The sequence below is a fragment of the Psammomys obesus genome, unplaced genomic scaffold (genome assembly GCF_907164565.1).
Source record: "Psammomys obesus unplaced genomic scaffold, mPsaObe1.curated_primary_1811, whole genome shotgun sequence".
Lineage (NCBI taxonomy): Eukaryota > Metazoa > Chordata > Mammalia > Rodentia > Muridae > Psammomys > Psammomys obesus.
The window spans coordinates 34294464-34311829 of record NW_026596040.1 but is presented as its reverse complement, the minus strand read 5'-3'; the positions used below and the strand labels follow the sequence as shown (position 1 = coordinate 34311829).

The 17366-nt window shown below is 38.7% G+C and overlaps 1 protein-coding gene across 2 annotated transcripts in view; it reads left to right on the top strand.

Annotated features, from left to right (window-relative positions):
- The first annotated feature begins 501 nt into the window (after window positions 1-501).
- Smad4 (SMAD family member 4) overlaps window positions 502-17366 on the top strand; it is a 37450-nt gene continuing 20585 nt past the window's right edge. The window contains exons 1-4 of one of the 2 annotated variants that reach the window (XM_055622595.1): window positions 502-873; window positions 3358-3532; window positions 4092-4121; window positions 13821-14033. In XM_055622595.1, coding sequence (XP_055478570.1) covers window positions 625-873; window positions 3358-3532; window positions 4092-4121; window positions 13821-14033 — 667 coding nt within the window. In that variant the 5' untranslated portion in view covers window positions 502-624. Of the gene's footprint in view, window positions 874-1042; window positions 1112-3357; window positions 3533-4091; window positions 4122-13820; window positions 14034-17366 lie in introns of those variants that run through there. The other variant, XM_055622596.1, reaches the window with a different exon arrangement.

The window sequence follows — 17366 nt, the reverse complement described above, 5'->3', positions numbered from 1 at the left end:
TATCAGATATTTATATTACGATTCCTAACAGTAACAAAATTACAGTTAGGAAGTAGCAACAAAATAATTTTATGGTTGGGGGTCACTACAACTTGAGGAACTGTGTTAAAGGGCCGCAGCACTGCGACAGCTGAGAACCACTGCTTTAGAAGAAGTGAAGGTTAAATGCCAATGATTACTATGAATTCTAAGAAGGTTCAAAATTGCAGCAGTGGCATATAAAATAGAAAGGGTGCAAAAACAGCTAAGTAGAAGTTTGGGGTAATGGTACATTTGGTAAGATTTGATTTGCATTAATGAGAAGGCCTGAATTTTTAATGATTTTGGAATATCAGAACTAGCTACATTTTATAATTAAGCTACTTCAGACTTCAAACATTTTTAAAACTATGGGCATTGAGTCCTGTGACTTAAGCAGAATAGTTTTTCTTTCCCCAAATAAATGTATCTACCTTGTGAAATGCATTCTTATTCTTATCTCTGTCTTTCTTTCTTAGATTATCCTGCTCGCCAGATGTCTGACAGTTTTTCTTGCATCATTGGCCATTGGTTTTCACTGCCTTCAAAAGATCAAAATTACTCCAGAAATTGGAGAATTTGATTTAAAAGAAAAAAATCGAACAAATGGACAATATGTCTATAACAAATACACCAACAAGTAATGATGCCTGTTTGAGCATTGTACATAGTTTGATGTGTCATAGACAAGGTGGAGAAAGTGAAACGTTTGCAAAAAGAGCAATTGAAAGTTTGGTAAAGAAGCTGAAAGAGAAGAAAGATGAATTGGATTCTTTAATAACAGCTATAACTACAAATGGAGCTCATCCTAGCAAATGTGTCACCATACAGAGAACACTGGATGGACGGCTTCAGGTTAGTCTTTTTTGTATGACTTCTGTGGTAGTCGAGTAATAGATACTTTTACATTTCCTCTTAAGTTACTGCCAGTTTAATGTGAACTCCATTTCTATGTTTATTTCATATATTTAAAGATTTATTTTATTACTTATGTGTGAATATGTGCATGTGTGTGTACAGATACTGGAAGATGCCAGAAGAGAGCATTCTCAGATGCTGGGATCAAACTCTGCTCTTCATAATAGAGCATCAGGTATTCTTAATGCTGGGACATCTCTGGAGCTCGGTAGCTCTGTCTGCTGACATACTGTGCATCTCTTGCCAGTATGTGTGGGGAGAGTATGTGGAGGAATAAACAAAGGGTGGAAGCTACAGTTTTTTATGTTATTATTCAAAAATAGTTCAGTGAGGAAAATTGGAAAAATAAGTGAGGAGAAGCCCTGAGTCTTGACAACTACCTTTAGCATTCGTCATTACAGTTCACAGTTCACACTCCCTCTACCGGCCAGCCTTTTGTAAATACCCAGACTGATAGATTGAACTCTTGTAATTTGGGTATGTTATACTACTTCAGTTGCTATGAAATATTTACTGTAGGCTGTCGTTTTGTTCTGACAACAGTGTCTTTTGCTTTATAGAAGTTTTTCAGTTTCATGAGGTCCCATTTATTGATTGTTGCTCTTAGAGCCTGTGCTGTTGGTGTTCTGTTCAGGAAGTTGTCTCTTGTGCCAATGAGTTCTAGGCTCTTCCCCACTTTTTCTTCTGACCGATTTAGTGTATCTGGTTTTAAGTTGAGGTCTTTGATCCACTTGGACATTATTTTTGTGCAGGGTGATAAATCTGGATCTATTTTCATTTTTCTGCATGTAGACATCCAGTTGGACCAGCACCATTTGTTTGAAGATGCTGTCTTTTTTCCATTGAATGGTTTTGGCTTCTTTGTCAAAAATCAAACCATGTATGGATATAACCTAGAACCCCTGCTCAGATGTAGCCCATGGTAGATCAGTATCCAAGTGGGTACCTAGTAAGGGGAACTGGGACTATTTCTGACATGAACTCAATGGCTGGCTCTTTTATCTCCCCCCTTCCCCACCCGAGGGAGGAGCAGCCCTGCTAGGCCACAGAGGAGGACTTTGCAGCCAGGCCTGAAGATACCTGATAAGCTAGGGTCAGGTGGAAGAGGAGGAGGTCCTCCCCTATCAGTGGACTTGGAAAGGGGTAGGGAGAAGATGAGGGAGGTAGGGTGAGATTGGGAGGGAATGAGGGCAGGATACAGCTGGGATACAAAGTTAATAAACTGTAACTAATATTAAAAAAAATAAAAATTTAATTAAAATAAATTAAAAAATAGTCACTGGTCAGTTTTTTTCATATAAAGCTATATCATATATGTGAAGAAGTATAGAAATGTGATGTTGTTAGATTTTAAATTTTTATTTCTAGATTTTAGGCAGGTTTTGACAAATTCATACTTACATTTTGAAAACCTTAGTGCAGGTCTTGAAATTGAACCCTGGTCAGATTCTTGCTCTGATGTATGATCCTGGCTAAGTTAGTTACTCTTTGTAAGTATTCTTCAGCCTAACCTGAAACTTGATATCCCCCCCCCCCACCTCAGCCTCCTGAGTGCTGAGGTTACAGGCGTGTACTCCTTTGCTTTAGTTATTTTGAGCTTTGGATTTCTCATCTATGAAAAGATAGTTATAATCCGAAATTGGCAGTGTGGGTGGGAATGTGTGTGGGACTCTCACACCTTTTTTCTTAATGTATGCTCAAGACATATCTCTTCTGTGACCTTAAAAGGGGTGAAGATTTCTTTTATCTTTGTAAATAAGCATGTAAAGCACCTGAGCATTCCCTAATTCATCTCAGTTCTGACCCAGTCCACTTGGAGATGCCAATCATAATCATCTGGTTGTTTGTCTGTGTCTGCCAGCTGTACAAGTTCCCACAGTCCCACCCACAGGCTCAGTAATTTACTTAGCATCTCCCTCAACTGAGGCATCCTTTCTTACCATTAGGAAGGGCATTGCAAAGACTGCGGATTGAGAGCTGCATAGGCAAGGTAAACCTCCACACCTCCCCCTCCAGGTCGACCAGTCTCCAGGGACTGCCACATGTTCAGCTGTCTGAAGCTCTCCAAACTATGTTTTTTCTTTTCTTTTCTTTTATTCCCCTCTTGCAGGTTCCATTACCTGCAATTTAAGTCATCGTTTGTAACCAACTCTGTATTATAGCCCCTATGTGTTCTACAGAGGCTGGGGAGTGGGGCTGAACTTCTGCCTTATCTTTCCTGAGAATGGCCCTGATGCTATCTGGAGCTGCAGCTGTCAGTCAGCTCAGACCTTGGAAAAAGGAGAAGCCTAAGATTTTAGTTGTATGCGAGGAAATGGGAGCAAAGCCATGTGTTGTTTTGCTCACTCCTTTAAAGATTAAAGGAGGACATAATGTGTAGTGCATAACTGATACTTGATAAATGATTGTTTCTTTTCCCAGGTGGCTGGTCGGAAAGGGTTTCCTCATGTGATCTATGCCCGTCTGTGGAGGTGGCCTGATCTACACAAGAATGAGCTGAAACATGTTAAATATTGTCAGTATGCATTTGACTTAAAGTGTGATAGTGTCTGTGTGAACCCATATCACTATGAACGAGTTGTCTCACCTGGAATTGGTAAGTTGACTGTCATTGCAGAACTTTGATACATGTCCAAAAGGGAAGGACCTTGGGGGCGTTGAGTTTTTCTAAGTTAAATCTTGTATTTGAGGGTTGCCCAAGACTTCAGATAAAGCTAAAGAATCGTAAATAAAATTCTGGTTGAGACCAGGTGTCGTTTCCTAGCCTGGTCAAGAGCTGGCTGTGTGGCCAAAGATGAGTCTTGATCCTCCTGCTTCTACTTCTGAGCACCGGAATCAAAGCTGTACACCACGTGCCTGGCTTAGGATTAAGTTATTTTAAGTGAAGTGTAAATGCTTAAATCAAATTTGTGCTTTTTGATTTCTTAAACACAGTATATAAAATTGACCCGTTACCTACTCTGTACATGTTGAAAATAAGATGGGAAACATTGTAAATTTAAACTATATGTAGGCAGCATTTATCCTACTTTTAAATTGAAATGGTTCATGAAGTTTTGTAATCTCTGGCTTGATGTTCTACAACTGAAAATGTAATAGAAGATATTTTCATGGTAATGATTTATGTTTTATTTTCTTTCCCTTAAAAAAATAAGATCTCTCAGGATTAACATTGCAGAGCAATGGTAAGTAACTGGTTTCTTGTAACTTTTTTTTTTTTTTTAATTTTCTTCTAACAAGTCTTACCTTTTGCTCATAAACAAATGGTTTGTGTAGGAGCTAGTAACACTAGCAAGAAAAAAAATTACTACTCTGAACATACAGATTTTGGAGAGGAGGAATGCATTTAACATTAAAATTGCATTTATTAAGTATTTTATGCATTTGAGTGTTTTGCCTGCGTATATGTCTGTATTGTGTGAACCTGGTACTTATGGAGTCCAGAAGGGGCATCAGGTTCCTTAAAATTAGAGTTATAGACAGTTGTGAGCTACTCCTTTTTGGAGCGCTAGGAATTGAACCTGGGTCATCTAAAACAGCCGCCAGTGCTCTTAACTACTTTGGAGCCAACTAAGTTTTTTAAGTGTGACATATGAATGCACCAGGACACAAGTCTCATTAATGCTGAGTTCTAACTGGGTTTTAATTGACAAAGAAATCAGCAGTTTGAAAGAAAATCAAATATTCAGTATAGGTAGATATTGTCAGTAACCATAATGTGTGATAATTTGGAATTGTGTGTACTATATCTTATAAAAATATCTTTCTAGTTTTTCTTCATTTCACCCTAATTTACATTCATGAATGATAATATTGATGATGTTTTAAAATTATGCATATTAATATTTTGAAAAATATTTCAGCAAAACAAGGCTAAAATGTATTGAGGTGAGACAATCAACTTGGTTTTAATTTTGGAGTTTTGGCATATGGAAAGTTTTAAATGGAAAGTTTTAAATCTTCGGCTTTAATAACTTAATAGATTTATTAACAAACTAAACTCTTTGGGGAAAAAAAATAATTTGTGGAGATGCTTTGCTATAGAGCCACCATCATCTTAAAACTGTGAACTCTTCTGCAGGCAATAGCAATGCGGCACTTCTTTCATGTGTAGACTCTTAGAGGTGGGCCAGAGATAACAGAAAACTTGAAAATTTTGGAAAAGGCTGTTTTGCTCCAGTCTCTTTTCTTCTGTGTGCCTGATAGTGGAGGCATGTTATTTTGACTTACAGGTTTTGAGAACTGTGGTTGGTTGGTAGTGGAAGCCATGGTGGTCTGGGAATGGTAGCTTTAGGGTTGCTGAAAACACTGCCTCTGCCAGCTCAGGACATCTTGTAAACAAATACCCTTCAGGTTGTCACTATTGCCAATCCATAGTTTCTGAGAACTAAAGCATTTACTCACTGGAATTAGGGTGCAGAAAACTTTACTGCTAATTTCAGAATTTTAGTGTGGGGTGGTTGTGAGGGTTCCACATAGGGATTGTGTGGTTTCTTTCTTCAGGGACACTAAGGCTATAGCCCGCCTTGTGGGTCCCCCTAGTGGCAGTTTTGTAGATAGTCTTGCCTGGCTTATTTGCTTAGAAAACACATCTTTCACATTTCATTTTTGAATTGGACAAAGAAATAATAGTCGGCCATGCAATGAAAAGTTGAGAAAAACGAAGCACTTCCTTTGCTTGTCAGCTGGGATTTTTGTGGTTGTCATTTCTAGCATCTCTTTCATGAAACTCTGACCATACTGACCCATGTATTCATTTTACAAATATTTAGTGAGTTTTCTATTGCCTGCTACTCTGCTAAGGTTTATGGATATTAAGACAAATGTGGCATGTTTCTTTCATTCAAAGTTAGAGTCTTTTGGAGGGAAGAAAAAGTTAGCAAGAGAGTAGCATGCTATCAGGTGAGTGGCTTGCTTGTAGCAGTGACAGAATGCCCAGTGACTTAAGCTTATTCTTTGTCACCTATGCAGAATTTATTCTTTGCCTCTCATATAAAACTGCTCTCATATTATCCTCTAAAAAAGCTAACAGTTATTAAATGTTCGTTATATGTAAGGTACTGAGCTAAGTGACTTATGAGTGTCTTAGTCAGTGTTCTGTTGCTGTGAGGAGATACCATGACCACAGTAATTCTTATGAAATAAAGTGTTTTAATTGGGGCTTTCTTATAGTTTCAGAAGTTTAGTCCTTATCCTCATGGTGAGGAGCATGGTGCCAAGCAGGCAGACATGGTAAACTGAGAGTTCTACATCTGGATCCAAAGGCAACATGAAGAGAGAAAGACATTTGGCCTGGCTTGAGCTTTTGAAACCCCAAAGCCCACCCCTAGTCACACACTTCTCCAATTAGACCACACCTCCTAGTCTCTCTCACATAGCATCACTTTCTAATTCAAATATATGAGTCTGTGGGGCCGTTCCTATTCAAATCACCACAGTGACTATTGTACCATTGGTCATTTAACTACTTTTCTGTAGTAGGTGAGATTATCTTTACTTCTCCTGAGTAGGAGACATGAATCTTAGAGATCAAGGGACTTGCTCAGCTCAGAGTCAGGTTTGCTTTAAAATATTAATCAACAAAAAAGTGTTATAAAAAATTCAGACTCTATGAAGTTATAGAGTCATCTTTGTTTTTATTGATATATCTGTCTTATTTTTTTTTTTAAAGAATATGTGGAACATGGATACTTAAAACACCCTTTTTTTTTTCAGTAAATGAATTTGTTGAATATAAACCCAGAAAAAAAAATATTTTACAATTTGGTATCCGTGATGGCTATTCTTAGTTGTCAGCTTGACTACATCTGTAATTCACTGAAAACCCAAGAACTAGACACACCTGTGAAGGACTTTTAGTTAATTGGGTCACTTGAGGTAGTAAGATCCACCTTAAATCCAGGTCAGTGGGGGTTGGGAGACTACCTTAAATCTGGGCCACAATTTTATAAAAAACACAGAAGAAGAAAGGTTTGGCTCTTTGATTGCTCTTGCTCTCCCTGGTAAGTTCATTCCTTCACTGATATTTGAGCCTGTTTCTTTCGGATTCCAGTGTATGCCAAAGACCAGCTAACTTATTGAACCTTGTGGACTGGGCAACTACAGAATTCTTGGATTTTCATCCAGAAGATAGCCATCATTAAACTAGCTTGATCACAACCTGTAAGCCACTCTAGTAAACCCATAATATATACATATGTGTGCGTGTGTATGTATGTATATTACATACATATGTATGTGTGTGTATATGTATATGAAGAACAGAACTCTGACTAATAACAGATTGTGGTTCTAGGATAAATATAAGTATCTGGAGCATGCTTAGAAATTGCCAGTGGCTACAGTTACTGAAGACTCCCCTGGTCATATGAAGAGCAGTCAAAGCCCATGGTTAGAAAGTAAAGCGCTTGCTATGTAGAATAGGGGATTTAGCTATCTATAAAACTTATGACAATATGTGAAATATTAAGGAAAATAATGATGCTGGCTGGTTACTTCTAGCATTTCTGCATAAATTGACAATGGATAAAAATAAGCTTGTGGATAAACAATTTCTAGTATCTCAAGATACAGTGACAAAGGAAAAGAATGAACTTAGTCGAACAGTTGACCAGCTCCAGATGTGCATAAACAGTCTAAAAGTTTCTAAGTGTGCCCTGGAAGAGAATTTCCTCTCTAGCATCCATAGAGCTCAGGTTGCAGAAACTCAGACTAAAGCCCTCATTATATAAGATTGGACTTGAAGTATTCAAGGATGGTACTTCACACTACATTTTCCTTTAACTCTCCTATTTTGGCCTGACAGATGGATTGTGGAGAATGACAGTTGACTATTGAAAACTTAATCAAGTAGTGGCTCTGATTGCAGCTGCTGTACCAGATGTGGTGATGTCTTTAATTGAAGAGATTAACACATCACCTGTTACATAGTATTAAGATATCTCCTGGTACATGGTATGCAGTTGTTGATCTAGGAAATGCCTTTTTCCAGGTACCTGTCCATAAGGACCATCAGAAGCAATTTGCTTTTAGTTGGCAAGGCCAGCAGTATGCCTTAACAGTTTTACCCCAAGGATGTATTAACTCTTCAGTCCTGTGTTCTAATTTAGGTAGAAGGATCATGATCATCTTTCTCTTATACGAAATATCATACTGGTCTGTTACATTGATTCCATTTTGGTGATTGGACCAAGTGAGCAGGAAGTAGCTATTACTTAGGACTCATAAGCACATAGGTAACATGTGGACATCAGAGGATGGGAAATAAATACAACCATAATTTAAGGGCCTTCTATCTCAGTGAAATTTCTGCTCAGTGGTATGGGGCATGCAGATATTTTTTCCAAGATAAAGAATTAAGTTTTGTACTTGGCCCCTTCTACCACTGAGAAAGAAGCACAATGTTTAGTGGGCCTATTTGGGTTCGGGAGACAGCATACTCCTTTATTGGGTGTGTTGTTCTGACCATTATACCAATGATTCAGAAAGCTACTAGCTTTGAGTAGGGCCTGGAAGAGGAGACGTTCTTCAACATGTCCAGGCTACTGTGCATGCTGCTCTACCACTTGGATCATATGATCCGGCAGACCTGATGGTACTTGAGGTGTCAGCGGCAGATGGGGATGCTGTTTGGAGCCTTTGACAGCTCCTGTAGGTGAATCATTGAGAAGACCCTTGGGATTTTAGAGCAAGGCTTTACCATCATTTTCAGACAACTATTCTTTCTTTGAGAGATAGTTCTTGTCCTTAGTGGAAACTGGATATTTGACAATGGGCTATAGTGTGACCTGAGCTGCCCATCATGAGCTGGGTGTTATTCACCAAGCCATAAAGTAGGATGTACTCAGTAGCAAACCATTATCAGATGGAAGTGAGCAGGTCCTGAGGGGACAAGCAAGTTACATGAGGAAGTAGTTGCTTTTGGTTTCTTTTCCTGTTACAATGTTTTTAATTGTCAAGCATCTTCCTATATACTTATGGGTTGTGCCTTATGATTGTTGACTGAGAAAGAAACTAGAGGTTTTTCCTGTTGGTCTTGTATATTATGTAGTCACCAGTGAAAGAAAATCCTCACTGTGGGCAAAACTTATGGTGATAGTTTTGCTATGAAGGAGAAATGGTCATATATGAGATTGTTTAATGACTCATTGGTTATAGCCAGTGGTCAGAGAGTTGGAAAGAACATCATTAAAAATTGGAGAGAAAGACATTTGGGGAAGAAGTATGTGAATTGATTTCATTGAATGGGCATTGTGTGTTTTGTGTGTGAAGATACTTGGATACTTGGGTCCATTAACCTGCTACCAAATCAATAAAGGACACAGACACCTGATAGAATTTTAAATAAGCCTTATTTAACCTGGATTGGGCAGGTACTACCCCCTAATCTGTCTCATTACCTCTCAGCCCCACATCCCATGCCTTTTGCTTTAATCATTCCTTTCTGGGCTACTTCCTGTCTAATATCCCCATAAGTACTTGCATGTGCTTTCCATCTGAGCTGTCTCTCTCCATGCTAATCCAGAGTACTCCTTCCCGTCGTGTGCTTCTTTCCACGCTAACACATTATTATTGCAGCAGTAATTATTAACCTGTTACACACGTTTGTGTGTGTGTGAGTATGTCTGTGTGTGGCTCTGGGTGTGTCTGTGATAACTTGGCGTCTGTTCTCTTCTTCCTCTAGTATGTAAGTTTTTTGACCCAAACCCGGTTGTCTATCCTTGCTGGTAAGCCATCTCTTCAGCCTGCATATCACCATAGTATACAGTAGTGTTTTGTGACTTGCTTTTTTTCCCTTATCAAAAACTCTGTTCTAGACTTTCATCCCAATTGATGTTTTCACTTTTACCAAGAAATATACATTTTAAATTAAATTGAAAGAAATTTGTAGGTTGGCAGCAGTTCCTAACTAACAAACTAGATAGCTTCCTTCCTTCCTTTCTTGAAATTGATGGCCATTTTATTTTTATGCATTGAAATGATGGCCATTTTACTTTTATGCATAAAAATTGATGGAAAACCAGTACTAGTTCTGTTAAAGAAAACAGCCTTTGAAAAGCATAGTAGTATACTTAACATACCATTTTCTAAAATACAGCTTGAAAACATGTAGCATACTGTTTAATTTCAGCACAGTGGATTTAAGACCAAGTATATATTGTTAACATCCATCACAGGTGGATTATAGTTCATCATGGTCATCATTTCTTTGTCTTGCAAAATTGAATAAATCTTTCAGAGGAGGAGAAGTGAAAGACCTGTCTACACAACACTGTATTGCCAATAATAGCACATTATTGCATCAACGGTAGTTTTCTTGGCATGACTTGACTACATTTTAGCATCATCTAGAACTGTGGTCACATATCAGAAGGCGTACTTCAGCATCTGATTTATATGTAACCCTGGGCTCATATTCTGTAATCCCCATATCTTCAGGATTTGTGACATCATCTGTGCCAAAGCCCGCAGACTTGCGTGACAGGCTTGGGCTATTCCTTCCTTGGATTTAATATCCTTGACTGAAGCAGGACTGTTTCAGAAGTGATCAATTCTCCTGCTATGCACAGGATAGCAACCTGTGCTGAGGACCCTTTGCTAGCCTTTACTTTGATTTATCCAGTGCCTCTTGAAGGTTGCTGGAACTCCTGCTCTCTGTAATGGCACTCACCAACTCATGAAAAGCTTTGTGGTTTCCAGCCAAGTGACTTGGAAGTCACTGAAAGAGGCCAGGATTAAGATCACGTTGGGGAGAATGCTTTCCTGTTGCCCGGTGGGCTTCCTCTTCAGCCTCTGGGGCTCTTCATATCTGGGTAGGCTAAACAGGACTATTACAGCCGTGACTCCATGTTGCTCTAGTGTCGATGTTGCAGGTCTTACGATGACCTTTATATGCTCATTTGGCAAGCAACTGGGCAACATCAGAGACAAGTTGATTAATCCTTTCTGTCATAGTTTTGATAGTTTTGTCATAGTTTTGGAGGAGGAGCCCCTTGGTAGGAAGTTGACTCTTAAGTTCAGCTAACAAAGTGGTTAACATATTGAGACAGTGTTTCTGCTTGCTGGTATCTTACCGCATGGATTGCACCATGTCTTCAAGTGAGTCAAGCCTGTGGGAGGTTGAGTAGAGTGATAGGTTGACCACATCAGACTGGTGCCTGAGTGTGCTGTGCTCGTAGAGTGACTCAGTATCTTTGGCTTGATGATCACAAGAGACACCTGAGGTGTGTGATTTGAGTGCGTTTTCTCAGGTTTGTCTATTAACAGTGTCTCCAGTAGCATTGAGCATGGGACTCAAAAGCCTATAAAGATGTCCTCAGTGTTGTGTATGCAAGAACTCTGATTCCCAGGAGGCAGAATTCCTTCTCAGCAGGTGAAGGATAGAGACATCTTCTGTATGATGGAGGCTGAACTCAACACTGGGACGTTCTTATTCTCTTCCTTGAGTTGGTGATTCACAGAAACAGTGCTAAGATGTCCCAGAAGGGTGGTCAAGGGGTTGTGATTAGGTTCTTTTTCTCTGCCAGTTAAAGAGCTAAAAGGAAGAATCAAGCGTAACAGGTGGCATTGGAGATCTCTCTTCACGCTGTAAACATCAGGCAGGACAAGCAGTCTAGAAAGGAGCACACAGGGAGCAGACACAGAGAAAGGCCTGCTGCAAAGTAGGCTGGGATTTGGGGAGCCGAGTAGTCCACATTTCGAGCTTGTGTTTGGGAAAGTGTAGTCAACATGAGAAGAGAACCCAGGAGGCTATGGAAAGTAGATGGCAGCTGTTTCTTCTGCTGACACTGTCACCACACACTTGTCCAGAGCCCTTACAGCAAGTGCGCAGCTGCTTCCTTCTGTGTTAGCAGTACCAGTGGGCGAAAATCTCAGTCACTTCGTCAACGAAACTCAAAATGTGCAGGAATTAAATAGAGATGCCAAGATCTTTACAAAGTAAAGTCCAGAATAAAAACTAAGAAAGCATAGCCATACCCAGCTTATACTCTGAGCAGGATTTTGTTTTCTTATTATTATAATTTGTTCAATATTAATGAGTATGTAAGCTCAACTTTTTTATTTAAAATTCTGTTTTACACACAGTATATTTTGTTTATTTCTTTTCCTTCCCTAATTTTTCCCACATTGTACTCACCTTCCTACCTCATGTTTGTGTATGACCCACCATCACTCCAACCCCCCCAAACAAAACAGAGGTTTAAATAAACAACCATTAAGGCAAAAAAAAAAAAAAAAAAAAAAAAAAAAACCCACAAAAACCATGGAATTGTTTTGTGTTGGCCAGGTATTCTTGGGCATGGGGCCTTCCCTGGAGTGTAGTTAATACACTAGCAGTACTCCATTGGGTAATTTTGTGTCTGCTTCACGTTTTCAGTGCTGGGATTTTTTTTTTTTTTTTTTTTTTTTTGAACTTGTGCAGATCTTGTATGTGTTGTCAGTCTCTGAGTTCATGTTTGTATTGGTCCTGTTGTGTCTGGAAGATTCTGTTTCCTTGGAGTCACCCACTCCTCTGGCTCTTACAGTCTTTCAGTCTCTTCTTTCGTTCCCTGCACCTTGGCGGGAGAGCTTTGATGAAGACTTCTTGTTTAGCATGGAGAGCTCCAGAGTCTCTCACTCTGCACATTGTCTATTGTGAGTCTCTGCTAATTCCCACCTCCTGCAAGAGACGCTTCTCTGATAAGGGCTGAGGGATGCACTGATCTATGAGGATAGCAGTATGCTCTTAGAAGGAATTTTGTTGTTTTGTTCCTTTAGCAGAAAGAGGGCCTATGAGCTATTTAGCTTCAGGTTCTTGGCTACCTTAACAATGTTGGGTTCTGTCTCATGGCATGAGCCTTAAGTCCAATTATCATCATCATCATCATCATCTAATTGGTTACTCTCAAACCACTTGTGTCACTATTACAACAGTATATCTTTTTACTGATACATGGTACTGTGTTAAGCATCTTATTATTGTATTGGTTCTCATAGAAGTTTCTTTGAGATTTATTTATTTTATTTTGTGTATATTTTTGTGTTGCTCTGTGCGTTTGTGCACATGTGTGCAGGTGCCCTTGAGGCCAAATGTATATTAGGTCCCCTGGGTTGTAAAGTTTTCAATACCTACAAGTGTTAGTTTAGAAAGACTAAAGGATGGTTTTACTAGATAGACAGCAGAGCCTAAAGCAGTGGGCCAAGACCGCACGAAAGGCTCTAAACAGAGAACTGATAGGAATGCAGTTCAGTTTCTCTCACACACACACACACAAAAGCGAAAGCAAACTGATCCCTAGATTTGCTCATTAAACTGTGAAAGATTTTAATTACTGAGTGTTCTCATCATCTTTATGTAGATTTTAATTCTGAAATGAAACTTTCAGTTTGATGACTTAGGGTCTCCTCGGCCTGCCTTCTGAATGCTGAAGTATAGGCAAACACCATACATTTGGCTTCAGTTTGACTTTTCAGAGGTATAGTCCAGTATACAGCAATTTCAAATAATATGTTAACTGTAATCCTAGGTCCTGGCATTGAATATACCTTTCAAATCTCATGCATATCTTTACATTGTGAAGTTCAGAATACAGAGCTAAGTATTCAGTTTCAGTTGCCTTGAGTAAGTGATCTTCACAGCTAAGTAAACATTTTGCTAGGCATTTGGTTTTTTACCTATTTGTCAGGAAACTGAAGACTGTCTTTTCAAATTGGTGAAATTGATAAAATCTCAAAAGTAGCGATAGGTGATAAAATGTATGCTTTTCTATAATATGAAAAATTCTGAATTTGAATTATTTATACTATGGTTGATTTTCTTTTTTAGATACTGTGATAGTACTTGTATATTGTTTTGTGGAACTGTAAAAATATAAAAATATAAATGTGTGTGTTTTAATACATAGCTCCACCAAGTATGTTAGTGAAAGATGAATACGTTCATGACTTTGAGGGACAGCCATCCTTACCCACTGAAGGACACTCGATTCAAACCATTCAACATCCACCAAGTAATCGTGCATCAACGGAGACCTACAGCGCCCCAGCTCTCTTAGCCCCATCAGAATCTACTGCCACCAGTGCCACCAACTTCCCCAACATTCCTGTGGCTTCCACAAGTGAGTGTTTCAGTCAGGTGTCGTTATAAGTTTTTCTGACCACTGAATTCAAGTGTAGTGACTTGTAGCTGTTGTGTTCTTTCTGGGGCTGGGTATGGTATGGGGCCTCTGATGCATGCTAGGTGAATTCTCACACCTGAGCCATACCGCTCAGCCTGGAGGTAAATATTTGTTAAATTGGTGTTTGAGGTCATTCTGTTGGAAATGGTGCTTATGATTTAAAGTTTCTAATACTGATACTCAGTCAAATGTGATAACTTTGATTATAACCTTAAATTGGGGTCTAACATGTCATTTACTATTCCGTGCATAAGAAAGAAGTTTCCCATATTTTTCAGATAGATTTTAGAGAGAAATTTAAGTAGTGAACAAGTAATTTTTATTTATTTTTTTATTGTGTGTGTGTGCACACATGTACTCACAGTATGCTTGTGAAGGTCAAAGGACAGCTTTGTGCAATCATTTCTTTCCTTCCATCTACATGGTTTCTGGGTATCAAACTCAGGTCACCAAGCTTGTGTATTGAGCCATCTCACTGGGCCAACAAACAGCTGTGTTCCTAGATGTTTCTAAAAGTCTGTGTCAATGCAGTTGAAGCATTTTTTAGTCCATTATTTTATCTGAGTAGGTAACTTTATAATAGTCTTCTCAGTTTCCCATTGTAACTACTTGGAAAAGTGGCTCTTAAGCAGACTTGCTTTTAATATTTATTTCCCTGGGTAGACATTCAAGTATCTTAATCAGTTTTAGTATAAAACTGAAGTCCAATCTTTGAAGGGAATGTTTGTGGTAAAAATGTTACCTTTTCTTCCATATGATAGGAGGGTTAGTCTGTGTTCTGTTCTCTCTTTTCTTCTTTTTCTGTTTTTGTTGTGATCCTATCAGTTGAAATTAGGACCTCTCCCATGCTAGGTAAACCTGGATCACTGAGCTACACCCCCAGCCTAAGTCCTGGGAGCCTAATAAACACAGCAGGATCTGGTTTTGTTTAAATTGTTATTTGCATTTGCAACATCAAAGGTTGAACAGCTTCCTGCTTTGCAAAGTAGAGTATTTTCCTTGTTTCCGATGTTTTTAAATCAGTACAATGTATATATGTGAGTGGCGTGTATGCTGTGGTATACATGCAGAAGTTGGAGGACAATCTCTGCTATTGGTCTCTTTGCATTTTGTTTGAGTCAGGGTCTCTTGTTTGCAGCTGCAACTGCCAGGCTAGCTGTCTGTGAGCTTCTGGGGATTCTTGTCTACCTCCTAGGAGGACACACAGATGCACAGTATTGTACCCACTTTTATGTGGGTTCTGGGTCTTGGAATTCTGGTCCTCATGCTTGAGGGGCAAGTGCTTTTATCCACTGAGCCGTCTTCTTAGCTCCTAATTATTCTTATTTTTCAATGAGGTATAGATCATATGAATAGTGTAATTGCATTTGATTACTAAGAACATTGTTTTTAAACCTATATTGGCAAGAGATTGTTGATTGATATGAATTGATATTTTGTTACTACCCAGGAGACTATTATTTATGTTAGTATCAATTTAGTCTCAACATTAAACTTTTAATCTTTGGGATTAATAGATTTGTTTCTGAAGTTTCTTTTGCCCTGACCCCCAACCTTTCCCCGCAAGTGCTGCGTGTCCAAGACCAGTGTGTCATCCATGACAGGCAAAAATTTTACCACTGAACTATAGGTCCGGCCCCTATAATTGTTTTCACAGTTTCTTTTTAGTCCATTTCATCACTTGAAAGCAACATTTTCCAATGGTCACAATCTTAGCACAGATAATTTGTGTGCACACTTGACGTATGTGTGTGTATATAGCTTTTTGGGCAGAGAGGGGTTGAGACAAGATTTTACTCCATAAGCCAGGCCAGCTTTGGACTCCTGATTTCTTTGTCTCCGCTTCTGAAATGCCAGGATAACATGTATGCAGCATGTCACCAGCATGCAACTCTGGCTTACCAATGTTTTTATTTGGAGTGTGGTTGACAGGAATGGGGGAAATGAAGAATAAAATAGATGACACCAGTTAATATATAGGTCACCGCTGGAGCCCAGGCATGAACTTGTTTTATATTCTCGGGGATTGAACTCTGTTCGAGAATTTCCAAAGTGACTTCATCTTGACTTTTTTTTCTTTCCCTCCTTGCAGGAAGAAAAAGATGTGACTGAAACATCAAATTTTTCCTTAGAAAGTAGAATTTTATAATTAAATGTTAATATTGTAGATTTTAGAACTTGGTGAAGTTTTTTTTCTTATTTCTGAAAAGATTTTGATAGAATTGAAAGGAAAAAATTAGACAAATAGAGGAATGGGAAGGCTATTTACATGAGCTGGGTGTATACTGTTTCATATATTGTACACTGGGATGGTATACTTGTTATAGTGGACGCAGTGGTTTTGCAGGGCTTAGTTTTAAGGAGTTGTGTTATTTAGGGAGAAATGTTCCTTGTTTTGTTTGTTTGTTTTGTTTTGTTTTGTTTTGTTTTGAGCTGGCCTTGAATTTCTCTTGCTTAGCCTAGCTTTCCTCCAGCTGGGATTATAGCCGTACCACTCTGCCTTTTCCCTGATATATTGGATTGTGGTGACTTTAAGTTTCTTTATCTGATTGCACTCCATTTATGAGAAAAGAAAAATGGTGTTGGTGACAAATAACAGTAAGAATATTTCAGTGGTTTCTATATTGGATATACATGGCTTACTGCTTGCTTTAAAGAAATATGCTTTTCCCACTTATAAAATTAAACCTTAAAATGCTAGTTAATAAAACATGAAACATATTTTGAACACAATGGGAGCCAAATGAAACTATTTTCTTGGTGCATTACAGAGGGAGCAACTAATTTAATCTAAATCTGACTGTATAATGACCTTGAAGAGATTCTGACTCTTAAAAACGTCATGAAAAAGTTTCAAAATTGACTGACAGGGCTTCTGTTGGTTGTTTTACCAAATGCTGTATTGGTTCAACGTGGAGCTAGTTGTTTTGTTTTGTTCAGTTTCTCACCTTTGCCATCCTATTCCATTTAAACACTTGCCTCCTGTGCATCTTGTTGTTGTTAAATGCCATTGTCCTGCCATTACCAGCACCGTGGTATGTGCCATGATAATTAACTTTCTGTTGTCAACATTTTCTTGCCTGGGTTTTGGAGATCCAAACCAGGAAAGTCCACAGTGGTCTGGGAGAAAGTGCCTAAGGGTTGCACTGATGCTTCTACAGTTGTTTTGGTAGCCTAGGCGTGTAGCTGTATTTCTCAGCATTTGAGGAATATCTGTGAGGAAATAGGCACTAAGGTTAGGAAGATAATCACTTAAGAAACATTTTGAACAAC